This window comes from Mercenaria mercenaria, chromosome 3, assembly GCF_021730395.1.
Source record: "Mercenaria mercenaria strain notata chromosome 3, MADL_Memer_1, whole genome shotgun sequence".
Classification (NCBI taxonomy): domain Eukaryota; kingdom Metazoa; phylum Mollusca; class Bivalvia; order Venerida; family Veneridae; genus Mercenaria; species Mercenaria mercenaria.
This window is the reverse complement of record NC_069363.1, coordinates 45,146,203-45,166,234: the sequence shown is the minus strand read 5'-3', so window position 1 is coordinate 45,166,234 and position 20,032 is coordinate 45,146,203. Positions and strand designations below refer to the sequence as shown.

Below are 20,032 nucleotides of genomic sequence, written 5' to 3'. Positions count from 1 at the left end.
TTTTACGTTACTTTACAGTGAGACATTACATATACATGTACAATGTATCTAAGTATTTTGGAAGAAATGTTTAGCTGATTTTCCTTTTAAACGGTATAACAGAAAACAAAATTCTTGCACCATCAAACTAAACATTAGAGCGATGGAATTATAATTACGAAATTATATATCGCATTTAGTGATTTGTCGTATAATAAATTCATTGCCTAGAGTTTAGATGCAAAGAAATTGTGTCACGAGGCTGCAGCCCTTGTAATGTAACAATACGCATCCGAACGCTAAGCAGTAATTCTATTTAAGATCAAATCACTGTTTGAGATATATTATTTCGATTCTAACACATCATCGAGGTTTATTATCTTCATCTTTGGAGGACTTCTTTACCAAATATTTGCCTGTTTCGTGTGTTTTCTTTTCCAGTGGTCGCTAAAAACCTACACTTTCAGACTTCTTTGTTTAACAGGGAAAATAAATGGATCCATGTTAGAATATATATAAATACGCATCTGAACGAAAACCAGTGATATTATGTAAGGGAAAATCACTATTTGAGAAATATTATTTCGATTCTAACACATAAATGACTATTATATGCGTCTTTGAAGGTATTCACCAAATATTTGCCTGTTTATGTGGTTTTGTTTTCGATCGTTTAGCTATGAGGTTTGAAGTTAAAACGTATTAATTGTGACGTACAAACAGTGCATGTGTTGCAAAATAACACACAGTATCAGTCTTATTTTGAATAGGAAAGTAAAAAGACACTTGCAAATATAAATGTACAACTCAAACATCACAGTACAAACAAACAAGTCCCTGCTATTGTACGATTACTGCTTTAGGTCGAAAAAAGACAGTTGGCGGTTTAAGGAAATTTCTTAATAATCGTCAAGACACATGGATGTTTTTATAGATTGGCCGTAAAGAATGAGTCACCAAACATTAAATGCGCTATAAATTTACGCTACTGTGGTTAAAATCATTTGAAGTTTATATATGATAACACATATATTACAATCCGAGAAGTTATAGCCTTAATCTAAATCCTGCTTTGAGTTTTACGTGAAACAATATTAAACTTTGAGGTTATTTATCACAGAATTTTAAAAAGTGTTTCGATGGTTTATAGTTACTGGAACCTTGATGTTTCAAGTATCAACGTTTTAAACTGAGTGCAAAATTTATAAAATCTTCAATTTTAGCTATAGCACGAATTAGGATTTGTACTCTTCCTTACCTCTCATACTCAGTACCACCTCGGAAGCTGAGTGGTAGGGCGCCCGTTTCAAGTGCAGGAGACCGTCGGGTCACCTCCTTGTCGCATCATTCCAAAGAGGATAGAAATGATACCAGCATTAAGAGGTAGGACTGGCCAGCCCGGTGTTAGAACAATGTGACTGGGTAGGGATAATGATCGGCGTGTTCTGGGATTCTCAAGTTAGGCAGCACTATGAAGTTGGGTATTGTGCTAAATGCTACAATTAGACACAGTAGGAGGACGCTAATGTCAAACACGCACACACGGACACACACACAGAGATTAAAACTGCTATTATTTGATTGGCTGCATTCCATGCTCCCACAGTACGGTGTGTCGCCCTGTATTTGGTCTCAGTATTGTAATTATGTCTTGACATTTGTGATCATTTTCCAATCAATGATTTTATAGGATTTATGCCTAAACTTAGGTAGGCTTATCAGGTGACGTGTAGCGGTTTTATGACTCACGAACAGACACTGTCTGTCGTTATTTGCTTGGCTTCATTTAATGATTCAAACTTTTGATTTGCTAAAAATGCTTTAGTATTTTTTTTAGCTGTAAAGTTTACAAAATCTGGAAAGACGTCATTGTCTAAATACCTAAGGTATCTTGAATGCTTTATACCTAATCAGAACTATAAACAATACACCAACTGGGTATGAAATTCATTAAAAGACCTTGCCAGGTGCACGCAACAACAAATATTAGAAGACATACGAAAAAACAAAACATAACTATATCAAGTAAACCAAATTATTCGGCCACACTTGGCGAACTAGTTAGAATACCTGATCGCACAAACGGAATGTCTAAGTTCGGTAAATTATAAAGAAACGCTTACTGTTCTGTTTGGGTTCGATAATGACTGTTGTTGACCGAATTTATTATCGGTGAATGTTTTGTGAAAATAAATAAAGTCCTCTTATTGGGTATAAAATAAAACAAATTGTCCCGGAAGAGTTGTAACTGCAACATAAGAAAGCAATCAGCTTGATATGCCATCATCGACAAGTAGATAAAAAAAGAAATTTAGACTGATTGAAGATAAATGGGATTGTCTTATTACAGATATCTGAAGAGTCTTTAAGAAGTTGTATCTTCAATTCTAGATATATAGGGTTTTTTCAAGTGATATTGATTTAACAAGTAGCCGTGCAGTTGTTTGTTTTATCTTCAAACTGAAAGAAGGAATAAGGAAGTTGCAATAATAAAGACAAATTACGCTTTACAGTTGGTCTAAAACTTGTGATTAGATGAATTGTGCGAGCTTGTAATTAAGAGAAATGTCTTAAATGTCTGAGTGTTATTCCTAATATCATATTGGACAAGCTGCGACCAGTCCACAGCACGTCAACTGTTGCCAGCTTAAGTAATGTTACCCTGTATTGAATGAACTTTATTTGCAACCAGTAATATTCAAAAGACTGACCATTGTCATTCCTGACATTACAGGTCGTTTGTGAATCTAAACTAATAAAAAGCCTTTTGTCAGTTCTTGTGCCAAAGTTTCGCATCAATATGTTACAATTAGGACTTCTCTCCCGTCTCACGAACAGAGATCCCAATAGACTTTCTTTGTATTTTAACACTCATGCATACAGAATTCTTAAAGCAGATATAGAATTGAAATAGCTAATATTTTGTCAAACTGTGTACATGTTCATGAAGAAGTACTTAATGTGATGAAATAATGATAAAGTAAATGTACTAGATGGATATGATCTTGTCGCTGCATACAACTACCTTGCATCAAACCAATATATAAATTTTGGATATTTCCGCTCAATTGACAAAATGTGATTCCGTGTTTCTTTCTAGAACAATATGTCAATCATTTCCTACAAGGGGCATACGTTTGCTACCCAAATTTATAGCCGTATCAACTGTAAGATAAAAAGCATGAAAAATCAGTTTAAGTGAAGATATAATCTGTCTATCACAGAGTAGGCGGAGCAAGGACTAAACGCGTATACTTCATTACATCTTGAACCAAAACAAAAAATAAATGGAAAATTTAAAATCGTCTTTGGCAAACATGTTATAGTTATATTGTAAATGACTGAACAATGACAGAAAGAATTAGACATAGTTTAATTTCAGCTTATTCAAAATTTTGTAATTTTGTTTTCTTTGTATATTACTATGTCGAAGGTAAGCTTTTTTATAGTTTAGTAATTTATATATCCATTTAATATTTCTATTCTGTTTAATATGGTACTAGTTTTGTACTATTAGATTGTTACAACATTCGGTGACAAAGAGCAAAGTTATACGAGATATTAAGTTATTTGATGAAAGTTTAATTGAATGTCTTTACTTATTACATTTACACAAGTGATTTAAAGATACATCTGACAATGACAACTACACGTAGAAGTGACAACTGATAAACTATTCGTAAAACTTAGAATGTTTGTACACCATTTAAAAACGTGTGTCTACAGTTTTCAAAATTTTGAGTATATAAATATGATAGAATAGATTTCAAACATTCCATTAGCAAACAAACATAAAATTAACGAATATATTTGCCTCATACAATTTCAAAAGCAAGACCATTCAAAAGCCCTGACTTCGTGAGCCAGTGGTATTACATAAATGCTGCCCCCGGACAAGATCGAATTGATGTCTACCATCACTTACGGGTTACACCAGCTTTCGTCCAAGTTCAAGTCAGAAGTGATTCTGCGAACAACAACGGATACATATTTCCCGGAATAGGTATCAATCTACACCAACTTGTGTGAATTTATTCGTAGTGAGTCTTTACAGGCTAAAGTTTATAGAAGATTGTAGAGGTCGAAAAACATTGCAAAAAGGTGTATGTGTGACCAAAGCTTAACACTTACATTATCGAAAAAAGAGAAATAGTTTCAGACAGTAAGTTTAAATTTATTCCATTAGAAAGTGGCAAACATTGCTTTTGCGTGCCCCTTCATGTCCCCGAAATTCAGCGCAGAGATATTATATTGGTTTAGAATTGGTGACCGAAGAAAAAGCTTACCAAAGGTGTCAAAATATACCGAAATACAATGATCTACCTCTTCTGTTAAAGACTTCTTTTCTTTCAAACTCAGAAGAAGTAAAACTGAAAAAAGATTGAAAAAGGGACCAAAAGTAAAACATCACTTCTGTCCATTGCTTGAACTAATATTGGTCAAAGTAGACATAGAGATTTTTAAGGAAATATAACGGTTATCTGTGGCTATTTTGTTGTATGTTGTATTAATGTGGAGATATGGGATATTGTCAACCAGAGAAAAATGACATATTTATAAGGTTGACCTTAGATATTTACCAAACAAAAATGTTAGCATTAACATTGTGGATATAAAACCTAAATAGGACGGACTCGTTAGATTAAGGTCGGCTCATTAGAACGCCTGTTTATTCAACAAAAGCGCCTTCTTAGTCTTTGAATACGGATTGCTCCCGGCCGGTGAAATTCAATTAAAACTTATCAGACCTCGATAATGCTGAAACTAAAATCCTGTTGCTCTATGCAAATTTTATAATCAGTGTGACATTTTGTAATCTAATATTATCTATACTTTTTCGCCATCTTAAGATTATAATTTCTGATTCATTTTTTCGTGTGAAAACGAACCATTTAGTAAAATGTTGATGTTCCTCAACACTTACTGTACATAGTAAACCGTTTATGTTTTGTTACCTGCTGTCATCTTTAACCCATTTACTGGTTTTCTACTTATAAACAACAGCCTTGGTAGCCTGGGGGTGTAGTGCCTGTCCAAAGTGTGGGAGGCCATGCGTTCACTCCCTGGCCTCGTCATATCAAAGATCTGAAAATGATACTAGGAGCTTCCACACTTGGTTCTCAACATCTAGGAGTCAGTATAATGTGATGAGGTCAGCTGTCATGTCACATGCCTACGGCTTGATATACCATTGACTTGGGAATAGAACAGAATGCTACAAGTAGACATTGTTGTTATATAACTAAAACTTGTTTAAAATACATTAAACCGAATACACTCTCACTAGTAATAAACGTTGTAGGACTTGTTCCACGTGACGACGACGAGGCAATTCCGTACGCAGCTGTTTCATATATCTACAATGAAAGAATGGTTACCATATCAGCAATGAGTGAAAATAATAATAACCGTGGAAGAGTTTTGTACACAGGTATTATTTCTGTTAGCCTTATATTTGAATCAGTTCTGCTGTAACAGCGGTAGTCGTCATCGTATTAATAATGTGCATCAGTATAAAATGTTTGAAATACGGTATAATGATTTTGTTAACTTTAAAATTTATTTCATGGTTTTCAGAAAAATACTGAAATTTATCTGTGAAAAAGAATTGATATTTTCACTGATTCAAACAATCAAATTATCATTTTATTTCTCACTGTTACGGATCTACACTTTAATGCGAATGAATATGAATTATACATAATTGCAAATTCCTTGCGAAATATACTTTAGTAAAGATATAAATGTATATAGACACCTACATGAACATAAATATATACGTTCCATCGTATTAAAATGTGAAAGAAATCTGGAAACGTCATTGAACTAATTTACGGTTTTTCGACGTAGATATCATGACGTCAAGATGCTATGCACGTGACGGTGTGCGAGTTAAATAGATTTGTTCAAAACCAACGAAAATACATTTGTTTGTTTCAATATAACATCGAAAATTGTAAATTTGTTTGTTTCAATGTAACATCGAAATATATTTCACTTGTGAACACCATAATTTACATTTTCATTCGTGGCTGTGCCACTCGTAAAAATATTCAATTATAGTGTCCACTCCGTCTTGATCTTACGCTGAAACAAACAAATTCTGACAGTCATACTATTGAACTAACACAATATATTTATTTGTAGAGCGACAACAGTAAAAATAAAACGTTCGACATTCCATTTGGCTTATACAAAAAATTTATTATAAAATACATCCAATCATAAAATTAAAAGTTTTCAAGACGTATTCAAAATGAAATAAGGTCAAACTGCTACAAATGAAATTGTTATTTCTTACAAAATATTGCGGACAGTTTTTAAGAAAAACAATATTACAAGAACACCGGTAAGGTTAACTGCCTGCCGTACAATTAAACACAGAGCAAACAAACAATTTACTGCATTAATTACAGAGAATAGCAAGTACTGGGATGGTCCAAATGCTGACGACAGCTACGATGGTTACGTGAGGGTCAGAGCCTGGAAACTTTCATCATTTCCAAAACCAGACTTCAAAATTGATGGTTTTAATATAACATCATCATGTGCAGTTGGTAAAAAAGTTTTTTTCTTTTAAGTTAATTGTTACTTTTTACATGATACGTGCCAACATCTATCGTTATTGCGATCTACTGTCAAGCTGGCTCTTTTATACAATTCTGGGATTTCGCCAAGAAGGTGTATTTTAATAAGACATCTATCGAATAATGCTGTCATGTAATGAAAAGGATTAAGTGATTACAATATACGGTGGTAGTGATATCCTATTAAACATGATTCACCAGAACAATTGTCTTATCTTAATAGAGAACGTACCATTTCTTAAATTGTTCTTTTGTTTCAGAAACAGACTGTTTTTATGAAAAGATTCACGACTTGAAAGAATATCCAAGTATGGTGATCGTTCGTACAAAATTATCCAATCCGAACTCGGACTTTGATGGTTTCATGTCTGACGCTGTTGGTATGTAAATTTAGAAATGTTTTCACCGCCTCTTCCATCTGTCCGTAAAATCATTAGTTTTCGCATTCCAAGTAGGATTTTGAGATGATACCATATTAGAGTTCTCAAGCAAAGGCTGTGAGATAAAACGTGAAGAAATGGTATTATTTCGTGCCTGCTCTAAATCTTTTTAAATAAAGAGCAACTGTATAGTTCTTAGTGCGAAGTTTTCATTTACAACTCGATGTGCGTAACTTACAACTATGTTGGATCTATATCAAGGTCGTAAAGCAAACAAAGGCTGGTAGTTAGATAATTAAATTAGGTCTATAACTAAATGTCAGTCATAGTTACCTAAAAGTCTTGCTTATAAAAGGTCTAAATGGTAATAAAGGATACTCTTTGTATCTAATTGTGCCTTGAGAATAATTGTAGATATATTTAAGAAGGACTGATGATTATTGTGCCTAATATAATTTATTTCCATCTACCATTGTATCAAATTACTTAGAACTTCAGTTTCACAGCTCAAATATGTACAACAAGAAATAAGTTTGTCAAATTATGTTAAACCTGGCTCGAAGATTCAGAAGAGATTTCCAAAGACTTCCACAGAGCCAAACTAGGAAATTTAAACTGGACCGGCAGTCATGTTTTTAAACAATTCAAATGCCTTTTAATATTCTAAAAGTTGGTCACACAAGTAACATGTATATGACATAATTCAAAAGCGGACTAGTGATACATGAGAAAATTATGTTTGAATATAGTTCTATTGGTTTAGCCTAGACGGCCATGTTCTATGACAAATTGGAATAATAATTGACTATTCTCGGTAGATAGTCACCGAAGAAACATTTCTGTTAAATTACTTTAAAGCGGACCAACAGCTAAGGAGATGTTGTTTAGATATTTGTTTTACTTTAAGCTCTTAAGGCCATGTTTTACTTTAAGCTCTTAAGGCCAAGTGGTTAATGAGATACCAGTTTACACACAAAAATCCATGGGCAAGTGCAATAGCTCTACGTATTCTTTCAATTTGGTAGAGGTTCACCCAAGAATCTTTATGTAAAATTATTTTGAAACTGGGAAAGCAGTTTCTGACAAGCATGTCTTTAACGAATCGAAATAATATGAACATCTTTGAATAGGTCCATTCAAGGAATACTTTTATGAAATTATTTCAAAGAATAAACGTCGAAGATTTGTTTTCACTTTTAGTTCATGCAGACTCCATGTTCAACCAAACAAAACCGTCTAACAGTTTTGGATGAAAGCCACCTAAATCCATCTAGGCAAAAGATTTTGTTAGTAAAAAAATGTTGGGGCTGGCGGACGGACGGACGACATACGTTGGGTGCTCACACTAAGTAATCTTGAGCAGGTTGTGCTCTGACGAGATAAAAAAGATAGAAGATAATTTTATCATTAGTCAGGACAGACTTATGGTTATTGTCTTTCAATGCCCCATATCAAAAATACCAGTATACCAAGTTACATTATATTTCTTTCACATGATTATATGAGGCTGCGTTTATGAAACGCGGCTTTCCCTGCTGAATATCCATCCTTGTTTTATGTCATTCTGTTAAACTATTAAAACGTGGGAAATACAATTAGAAACGGATACAATTTTGTATAAAGTGTTCTGATATTTCTGTCATGTTATCCTTAACTGTTTGTGTTCACATTAAACTCACTTATTGCTAGTGATGGGCCGACAATCGGCGACAATCGAATAATCGTCGGCGTTGCATTCATGGGCGCGATCGCCGACTTCACTTTTCCCTGACCGATTAATTACTTGTCACCCTAACGGATAATTTAGTTGTTTCTGACCTTATTCTTTCTGGTATTTACGGTTCTTTGGGGCAATTACACCAAGGGAAACTACTCTACGTAAAAATGGCTTCCTCCAAAGTGTCAAAAGAAATTGATGTCATCTGTGATCATCCAGATTTTGGAAGATATATGACTTTTACAAAAATAAGCCGGGAAAACCATCAACCTAAACTCTTGACATTGTTATGGCAGTATGCATAGCATGCCGTAAGACTTACGCAAGCATATTAGCAAAAGTATTTTCAATTTTTGATTTTGTGGGATTGAAATCAGTCCAGTCGTTAAATAGGAATTAATAAATCGTTAATAACTTTTTTTGGCTCCAAATAATTTTTATTTTAATTATATAATATCACTGGATAAGTCCCTGGTAAAATTAAGACAGTACCTGATTTGAAGGTTACTATTTTCACAAATATTTTACTTTTATGCTGTTAACTTACTCATATTTATGAAGGGATACAATAGAAATAGGATATTTGATGTCTGTGAGGTTCATTTCTTAATGAAAAATCATACATTGTGAGGTGAACTTATAGATATGCAACTAGAGTAACCAGTTATCCGATTATATCCGATTAATCGAATCGGTTGGCTTGTCCGATTATGCCGATTAATCGGTTGGCAAATCTAACCGATTTGCCCATCACTACTTATTGCACAATAAAAGAACGAAAATAAGATAAAGAGACGGCTATATCTTTATTCAGAGCAGATAAATGATTATTGACCCTTTCAGTAACTCTAAATGAAACGTCTCAATGAACTAAATCAAAATTAAATTCCCGTCAGTGGTTTAGATGCCATTCTATTATAGCCCCGTCCATGCTTATTACTTTGGCTACATCGGGAAAAGTGCTATATTGTGGAATTGAAATCTCATATTCTACAAACAAAAGTCATTACAGTTTTCATTTTTGGGTCGGGTAACGTAAAGAGCGAATATATAATAACTATCAATAAAATCAGCATGTGACGCTTGAACAAAAGTAAACTCCTTCAATCGTTGACTCACACAACTCTACATGAGAGGTTGTGAGAATATGCAAAAATGGTTGCTAGATGTCGTATTTATATTGCAGTTTTGTAATACCATTTTTATACATCATTTGTGTTTTCCCTCAGATGCGCAATTTGCCCGAACGAGAGTTATGGACATTTGTCATCGACATTCTGTTTACATTACAGTGCATAAGCTCTAAAAGCTACTTCATTAGCTACCTCGCATTTCTCGGATGGCGGCACCAAAATATAACAACGCACTAGTAATTGCTCCTAATTCATGAATGTTCAAAAACCATACTTTTATTTAGTCTATCTCCATAAATAAAATATATATAAATTGTTTCTATATATCGACAATACTTTTTCATATTAAAGTTATGAAAAAATTAGTAAAATTAGAAAAGAAATTGAAAAGAGCAGTCAGAGGTATAGGACATGTTATGTCAACTTGTATATTTATATAATATTCCAATGAGATATCATTAGTTTCAAACCGTTCTTGAGAAAATAATAATTTTGTCCCATTTTCCATGTCTAATAGACAGAGTTCAAGTTAAAAAGAGGAAGTAATTTTGTCACAAGAAAACATTTAATTTGACTGTATATCTGTAATTGCGATATAATCTCAGATGTGTTTAAGTTTCAACTCCATAAATGTTTACGTGTAAGAAATATTAAAGGAAACTCCATGTGCTAGACATTTTTGCAAATGCAAAGTTGCGCTTTTTTTTCGAAACAGAAGTAAGTTATTGAACCAGCTGTATGAATTTGACTTATGTTTTGAAGTTCCAGTGAAATTTATTCATTGCTTCCAACGATATTTAAAATAAAATTCTAATTCGTAAAGGGGAACAGTTATCATGGCAAAGTAAACGGAGTTATGGAAATTATTTTGTAAACTTATACCATTATCAAAAAGGAATGTGTATTAAGTTTCAATATAATATTAAAACATTAAATGAAATGTCTATTTTTTTAAATGACGAAAGGAAATGATATTTTCAAACAGATGGCAGAGTTAAGAAACCTGATATTTGAACTTATCTTATCATCCCAAAACCTGTTTAAAACTTTAAGATGATATCTGTATGGGTTTCAGAGATGGGACGGGTCGAGACAAACGGGAAAGGGTCAGGCTGGACAAAGTGATTCCTATACGAGTATATCTCCCATCACAAACAGTTTGTCGGGGTTAAAAATAAATGTATTACTTTCATTCATATTGTTTCTGTATTAGACATTAAAGAAAAAGTGTTTTCTATGTCTGCTTTTAGGCTTTTGACACAGGCTTTGATTTTTATAGTGTTCCTTATCTGTTTGATAGTACTTAACCTAGCAAAAACTACATGTAGTTACTTTACCATTTTACACCCTTTAAAACTCTTACAACTACAGTTCAAAGCTGAGCTATTGTTTTACTTTCTTTGAACCTATGGCAGATTCCACAAAACAGATTGTTGTCATTTTAAGATTTGTTACACTCCAAGTTGCAAAACATTTCTCTGAATATATGCACTGTCTTTACAATTTTGTAAAGAATACCTATGATAGATTTGCGTTATTTGATTGATATTGTATATGTTCCGACCGGTTAACCAATTTTCTCTTGTTTGTAACCGTTCTCGCTTACCTGCGAAAGTTCTTATCCTATTTAGGCTCTGGACAGGTGACCTATGATAATGATATTGGTAAACATAGCGGTTATGTTTTATTTGGTTTTGATATGGAGAGCATCCGAGTGTGGACAGATTCTTCGAAAGGCCGCAGTAGGTATCTTCAGATTTAAATTTTCACACAAAATTAAATGTAAATAAATCGAATTGTCTTTATTATATCTTAGTTCTTGAATTTATCCAAACATTTTGTTGTAGAAATTAGTGGGAGTGATTCGTTTAAAGCTAATATGTAAAGACAAATTGTAATGACTGATATTTCTTAACTGGGAATTTATTTGGCGAATTACATTAAATTACATTAACTATTTATTCATTTTCTAGTGACATAGTTTATATTGGCATCACAAGTCTATTCCAAATTATCTATAACTGAAAATTCGGGTTTTCCTGCTTGAGACTTGTGTAGTTTTCAGGAACTATTATCATCACTGATGACAGTACTATTTACAGGAATTAAAAGGTGATACATAGTACAATTCTATATCAGTCAATATTTAAAATTTGGTGACTGGCAACTACGAAGATTATTCAAATAGAATATTCGTTAACATTTATCTACCAATGAGTATGTATTAACAGACTCTTTAAATAATTTATGTGTTGATCCAATGTTTGAAAGAAAATGTTTTTTGCAATTTGTTGTTTATCTGGTTATAAAATGATTGCTATATTCTATATCGACTTAACCAGATATATTCAACGGTGCAGACGGAAGCGCATTTGATACAGAATTTACTTCCGGTCAGTTGGAGATATATGCCTGGAAGCAAGCAACACTGACACCAACATCCGTTGAGACAATTCAGTTAGGAGTTGTTCCAGGCAGCGAGTTTGACAATGATAAACATATTGCTATAGTATCTCCAACTGAAAATATAGTCATAAACCTTTGGGTAAGAGTAAAATTGTGACCGTCCAACAAAGTCGACAGTTCAAAGTCATAAAGTTATACTGAGCTGTGGTGGCCTAATGGATAAGGCACCTGCCCCGCAATCGGGAGGTCGAAGATTCGAACCCTTGTCAGAAGCAGGTCTTGTTACTGAAGAGAGACCGGTTGGTGAGCCGCCAGCTAGTTAAATAATGGTTACTTATTGCCTACCTGCCTGGTGCCTGGCATTAAAAGATAGAAACCGGAAAGCAATGCTGTTCAATGTATGTAGGTGCCTCATAAGCCATCTTGGCTGGCCATTTCAATAGGGGTGACACTATAATAAACAAACAGTTTACTTTATATTTTATATGCAAAATTAAGTCATCCGTTTTCTATATATTTTTTTTCATAATATAAACTTGTACTTTAGAGTAATTGATAGAACTCAAATAAAAATTATCAAATATTATAGTTGCATATTTTAGGAAATTGGATTCATAAAACATCATGACTAGATGTTTGCGTAAATGTGCAAACATAGCTCTATGTACGGAATCCTGTTTGTGCAACTTTCAATACCGTGTATCGCACATGGAGTGCGACATACAACTCTCAACGCGAAACATGTTACTACACTCGACAATGTACCAAATCATTCAATACAACAGTTGATATAACGACGCAACATACGACAATCGAAGACAGAAATGTAGCGTTTCCACACACGTGTGTCGCGCCTGTAGCACGAAATACCGCAATTTCGTGTGTCGCCTCGTATTGTCGTGTGTCGTGTTTCGAGTCGCAATGTCGTGTGTTGTATCGAGTTGAATGTCACCCAACACGATACATGGCAATGCGACGCAACACAGAACAGCACGAAATGACACACGACATAACCGCAAAAAATGTCACGGAATTGTGTCGATCTCTGATCAAAAATGTAGTGCCTGACATACGAAGTTACAAAGACAATGCGACTCGACAGACAACGCTTTATCGCACAAATGTCTTGGAATTATTTTGCTTATTCATTCGTTAACACGGTAAAGAAATCTGCTTTTCCGAACATTTCCGCACAATCCCACTATGAATTGCATTTCGACCCAAAAATGCCCTTTAGATACAAACAAGTTGACATAAAGTACGCCCTGAACAACATATGGAAGGCAATATTCATGAACACTCTGGAAACTTTCAAAAGACCTCTTCTTCTGAAAAACACCCCCTGGACAAGCCGTATCAAACAACACTGTCAATCCTGGACCTCTGCACAACGTGTTGAAGGCATTTTTCTTGGACAACAAAAACAACCACCCCCGCCCTTCGCGTGCAACTTATTGAAGGAATCTTTCCTAAAAATACACGCTCCCACCCTTTTCTTGACCAGCATTTTCAAAAGAGACTTCCTGGACTAACTTAAGACAGCCTTTCCTGGACGGATATTAGTAATTCAAGGAGGATCTTTACAGACAATTTGTCCAAGTGTGTGCTTCTCCGGGAAAATGCCTTTTAAACGTTGTCCAGTGAGTACTTTCTCTCAAATTATTTTGTCCATAGGGGTGTTTTTCCCAACGTAGAGGTGTGTCGAAATGCCCTCCAATGGGATTGCGAATATATCCTGGAAAAGAGTATTTCCTTTATACAATTCACAGCTGTATACATTTATTTATAATATTTTAATTTAAAAAGCTAATACAGAACACTCGGGTAATATTTGAAATATTGGTAAGTGAATTGATATGGACTTTAGTATGAAATATAAATACTTAGTATGCCATAAATTACAAGACGAGTTCAATGTGCTTGGGATTCTAGATTCTAAAGCTTACATTTCAAGAAATAATGTATAGGAATCATCGTATTAGATAAAATTTAATAAATAATATAAAATTGAATTATTTGAATAGGAATTTGCCATATTTGCCAAAATAGAAGATGTAGTTTGAAGCGTCTACATGTCATGCTTTAGAGATTGATCGGGTTTATATCTAACCAGGCTGAGGCCACGGACGGACCTAATGCTGGTTTTCGTTTCGTCGCCACTGGTTCTCTTGCTTTTCTCGATGGACCAAAGTCATCATGCAGTTATGGTGGACTTACATACGCTTACACAAATAGCTCCATTCGAACATGGAAGCCTGGGTCTGCAAACATCGGACAAATAATACGCATTCCACGAATATATGGAGGAGGACTATATTCACAATGTTCTAATCAAGCAGTGTCCAAAGCACATATTTGGATTCCACAAGGTATGTGTTTAAAGAATGTGGGGAGTTGGAATAGGAAATCTGATGATAGACCACTTCACTATTGGAATGTATCCTTAAGATGTTGTTTTATTCTTATATTTCAGTGTCGACTTTACATGCAAACTGCAGCGGGAGTGGAGACTGTTTTGATAAAAAATCAGACTGCATCAATAAAACATGTCAGTGTGAAGACGGCTATTACGTAGACGATGACATCTGTCAAAAATGTAATTGGAATGTTTATCTCTCTGGCATAACTTAATTAGTGTAACTGTTTTCAATTTACATGTATTAGATCATATAACGCCAATCTATGCACAATCAGTGCGTATGTGTTAATGACATTATATAAATATTGAGATAATTTATTTCTTAGAGTTTTAAAGGATAATCTCTCGCTCGCTCAGCCCCTCTTATCAGACCGTTCTGCTTTTGCAATGGTGGGGGAGGGTGAATTTGACTCCCTGAATGGCTACATTTGAACGTGTTTGTCATGAAAAGGGCGATATATAAATCTGGAATGATTTACGTATTTTTGCCAGATACCTTGGTATTTCAAATATTACTTGATGTTACCATTATGTTTCTAAGTTTGCTTATACTACTGGATAACGACCATAAATAATGAAAAGAAATTATCATAAATTTTATGAAGTAATTGAATTGTGGCCAATGACTGCAGTAACTAACTTCAAGTGAGTCTAATAAACATTATCAATGCATTAATGGTCCATTAGTACCATGTTCTACATTAGATCAAAGTATCAAAACAACATCTGTTAAGAACAACATTTTTTCCTCAGATCTAACATGTGAAGAGGAAGTTCCGCTTTTACCCGATCTAGGGGTACGAGCCAGAAATTATTTCATCGATCAATCAAGCACATCAGACGGTATAGTAGATGACAAATTTCTAAAGCTTTCTTGGTACAATGTTAGCACGTCTAAAGGAAACTATCAAATGCCTGATTCAACAACAGTGCCGTCGCCTTTTTCCTGTGGATCAAGAAACCAAATTTATGTCAATGGTAAACGCTTTCATCATTTTAAACAGTTTTAGCCTGTGTAACATTAAAGCTCACTGCCTTTCCTGTTTGCTTATGCACCGTAAACTTAAAGTTTGACCAAACTGAAATTTTGAGTTTAAAATTAAATTATGTATTAAAACGTCCACTCTGGTGTTATTAATAGCAAATAAGTTTACATTGACCTTTAGCCGCTATAAAAAGTCGGAATATGATGTATATTCCAAAGTATCGGCTGAAATGCACATAATTATAGAAACATGTAGTAGTAAGAGCATTTTGCCTAATTTTTATCAATAAAATGATTCTAATCGCTGATTACTAGCAAAAACGCAGCCAGAGCCACACACGGCGTGGCAAGCAACCCACAAATAAAATCTTCACAGACGGAATCTTTAAACTATTCATAGACGAGATAACTTTTAGACATAAAAAAATGTAAAAATATATCGAGGATGGGTGGGGCGAAAAAGGTCAGGAAGGTGGGGGCATAAACAGGGGAACTGAAATGGAAGCGACACCACCAAGAAACAAGACAATATGTATACCAAATAAAACTGTACCGAGAAGTAAGTTGAATATAGGAACATCGCTTTGTAAAGGACATTGGGCTTTCTAACACGTTTGGGGCATTCCGACCTCACACTTACCCTACAATTAACTTATAAGACCTTAAAAAGTAAAAGGTTAGGGTTGATTTCCCGGAAACACTGATCATCCCAAACACAGCCAATGAGACAAGCATCGCGTTGTAGGCCCGCAACAAATAGAAACTGTAGTAGATAATTGCTTCAAAAATCCAGCAACAAGTACATTTTAATTATATGTAAGATACAAATAATGGGTAAGTGGAAGAGAAATTTATGGGGATGTTGCGCAAGGTGGAAAAAAGCAAGATTGATTATTCAACAGGGAAAACCACGTTCCAAACATACAGTCTCCCTACACGGCAAACCACAGCAGCGCAAGCACGGGCGTGCACGAGACAAATAAACTTTGTTGCTTCAGCAAAAATGATTCTGTAAATTGTTGTAGTGTACATTACTGGTTACCGTTTATGATTTCTGATAGAAAGAATGACATGGACTTAATAGAATTAGTTCCTTTGTTTTTACAGCCTACCATGAAACAAAACCACCGGCATATTAAGCGTCGATTAAACATTTTAAACTATAATATGAAATAAGGCAATGCCTCAATCGGGAATCGTTACAGTACATCAGCTTGCCCAGAAATATGCGTTTGTATCACTTTAAAGGTAAATTTTGGAATAAAAAACAATACTGCACATATTTGTACTGATGTGCAAGTCGCTGCGGTTCGGACAAGTTGTGTGGACGCTTATTACGCACAAGGAAAAAGCGTATTCTTCCAAAAATTCGGAAGTCGGACGCTCTGTGCACGTGCCGGAAGACCACATTTTTTAATTCGATAGTATGTCTCATTCGGTATATATAGCATGTTACCGTAGAGGGATTGATAGGATCGATTCCTTAATATGAACTAAGGCAAAGCCTCAAAGCGAGCTCAAAGAAATCGGGTTTATCTAAAAATATTATGCATCATTTATTTGTCACAAAGAAACTATTCACTAGTCACAAGAATTCAGGAGAACCCATTCACTTGAAAAAAAATGTCTACATTTAGTGTCACCATGCCTATAACAGTGAATATCATATGTTGCGTCATTACCGCGTTCCCGTTTCTTTCTGCTTATTAAGGACATTTTTCCATTTTCTGGCCGATGCTTGATCTTTTAAAAGCAAATAATATTTTTTTCAAACAACTGGAAATCATTCTTTCATTATTGTTGAGTGATGAATAATTTTTAGCAATTGAATGAAGTTCTGTATTCACTCCGGAAAGAAGTACTTCCTGTGAGCACCAGTCCGCTAGGGTGCGCTTTTTTAAAACTTCCGACGAAACTTTTCAAATCAATCACCAAGTGTGAAAGTATACTTGCGTTACCGTAAAGCTCGATTCTCGAGCAGGCCCTTCGGGCCTGCTCTTCGAGCTCGCTATTAATAGCTGCGTTCATGTTGTACATAATGACACATTTTATTGGCAAAATACTTGTAAAACACAGATTGACTGGCTCTGGCTGTTTGTTCCGATACAGGCTGTTTCAGTTTTTACATGAAATATTGTCTAAGTTTAAAAATAAAAATTGTTTATAATGCTTTATATGACATGTGCTAGGAGCTGACAACCCGAAGTTCATTAAATTTTTCCATACACCGAAGTACAATTTTTACGAGACCAATTATATACATCTTTGTTGCAACATCTTTATGGTACTGTTTCGTTTCGTTTTATTCCGCAGGAACGCATATTACAGTTGGAAATTTAACAAAGAACCCGGTGGAACTGACTGTATGTTACAAGAATTGCACAGAAACTTCCTTAGTGTCAGTCAGGATGTGCCAAGGCTCTCTACAATATCAGCTCGGTAGACTTCCCTTCGAAAAGGCAGCCTACTGTTTCGGTAAACATTGTTTCATTTCTAAATAAGATTAATGTAATGTTTTGAAATAATTTTTTTTGCTATATTTAGTAAAATAGAGTATTAAGTTCACAAATCCTTCTACATAAACGAATGCACATGACTTGCGAATGCATCAGTATTTCACTTCATTTCAGATCCACCCGAATTACAAGGCATTCGAGGTACAGTGAGATATGTTTATTAATCCGTTATATATATACTACATTATATTCATGACAGTATTCCACTCAGTGTGTACGGCATAACAGTTTAGTAGATAAGTTTACTAAGATACCAGATTTGACTAAGTTTTAAAGTGCATACTATGTGTGTTTATTTTTCATTTTTATGTAGAGCGAAGTATTCGCTTAATTATGTAATAATTATTCATTCGCTACAAATACTGTCGTGTGTTTTAGTAAAAATCACTGTTAAATATATATTTATGTTTTATCATCACTTTGAAGCTAATGCTGGTCTAATCTATCATATGTCATTTGCCTGCGGCGCAGAAATTACGCACTTCTTACTTTTAATTTAAGATTTTGACCCAGTACCAGCTGTTGACAGATTTACTTTAAATTTGGATGTAGAACTTCACTTCATGCATGCACGCCGGCAGTATCGTCCATATCTAACATTCAATTGTACACCGTCTGCTGTTTTGCCAGAAAGCCTCTATTACACTACATATTGGTAGGTTTTCTTGTTTAGTTTGATTTCATGTTGAGTTGCATAGTTAACTATGTATTTCATAGGGTCTTCCTCCACCATTAAAGCTGGAAAGTCGCCATATGACCTATCATGTGTCGGTGCGACGTTAAAAGAAAAAAAAATGTATTTCATTTTACGGTAGATGTGATGTTAAACAAATTATAGGACTGGGAATTTATACTGATCCGATATTTAACACTTTTTCTACAGGTATCTTGGACCAACATTATTCACAGCTATAGGACCTTCTCGTAGGATTGAAAACCTAACTGAAGAAATGCTTAAACAAAAGAAACAAGGACTTGACATTTATGTAATATACATATATATATATATTAATTTATGTATATCAAGCAAAAATCATTTCAGCATCAGTTTAGTGTACACTAAAAGCTCATTCTAATGACAGGTTCTACCTACCGCCTTATGTATTGAACTTTAACACGTATATTGGTTTCTAAGACATACACAGCAAAAGCATGAATATCCAGATCATAAAAAAGAACGCAGCCTCTCAAAATCACAGCAGTGCATTTAGGGACGTGCCTACGTTCAGCACACACACGCGCGCACACACGCACGCAGATACGCACACACGCACGCGTAATAAGTTTGCTAACCAAACAATTAGCATTTATTTGCCAATATCTTACATGTTGCCTAAAGTACATTTTTGAAATGTGGCATACTTTTAGATATATATTTTTTAAATGTCATTACGAAATTTAATGTCAATTAAAAATTAATCTAAGCCATATTTAAATTTCCCCATTTTACTTCCACATCCGATTTTTACTTTAAAAACATCAAAATTAAAAGTAATGAAGCAATTCGAAAAATGAATAATGCCATTATATATTTCGTATCTATTTAACATTTAACTTTGAAAATTCAATATCGAAACATGAAATTCAAAATGTGGTGAAATTTTCTTTTATTCCACAAAAATGAATTATGTCCAGTTATCCAATTTTTAGATTTCTATCATTTATCATTAGTACTTTTTTACATTTTAGATGAGTTGCGGTGTTAGAGTATCAGCTTCTCAAACTGGTCTTCTAACTAATTTAACAAAAAGCCCAGAGAATTTTTACGGAATAAAGGTAAAGTAAAACCTGTTTTAATAGAAGCGCCTCTAGAGTAGTTTGATTAAGGCAAACAAAAGATGTCAGTATACACGTAAAGCAGGTGTCGTTACAGTAAAGAATAAATATGGACATACATGTGTGAGAGTACA

General features: G+C 34.3%; 1 protein-coding gene across 1 annotated transcript in view; it reads left to right on the top strand.

The window, feature by feature from the left end:
- The first annotated feature begins 3,217 nt into the window (after positions 1–3,217).
- LOC123524925 (von Willebrand factor D and EGF domain-containing protein-like) overlaps positions 3,218–20,032 on the top strand; it is a 30,265-nt gene continuing 13,450 nt past the window's right edge. Inside the window, exons 1-15 of the mRNA XM_053538329.1 lie at positions 3,218–3,412; positions 3,812–3,982; positions 5,282–5,410; positions 6,396–6,536; positions 6,827–6,946; positions 11,428–11,538; positions 12,139–12,341; positions 14,316–14,571; positions 14,676–14,798; positions 15,375–15,599; positions 17,920–18,081; positions 18,237–18,263; positions 18,624–18,777; positions 19,006–19,108; positions 19,812–19,898. Coding sequence (XP_053394304.1) covers positions 3,328–3,412; positions 3,812–3,982; positions 5,282–5,410; positions 6,396–6,536; positions 6,827–6,946; positions 11,428–11,538; positions 12,139–12,341; positions 14,316–14,571; positions 14,676–14,798; positions 15,375–15,599; positions 17,920–18,081; positions 18,237–18,263; positions 18,624–18,777; positions 19,006–19,108; positions 19,812–19,898 — 2,097 coding nt within the window. The 5' untranslated portion in view covers positions 3,218–3,327. The remainder of the gene's footprint in view (positions 3,413–3,811; positions 3,983–5,281; positions 5,411–6,395; positions 6,537–6,826; positions 6,947–11,427; positions 11,539–12,138; positions 12,342–14,315; positions 14,572–14,675; positions 14,799–15,374; positions 15,600–17,919; positions 18,082–18,236; positions 18,264–18,623; positions 18,778–19,005; positions 19,109–19,811; positions 19,899–20,032) is intronic.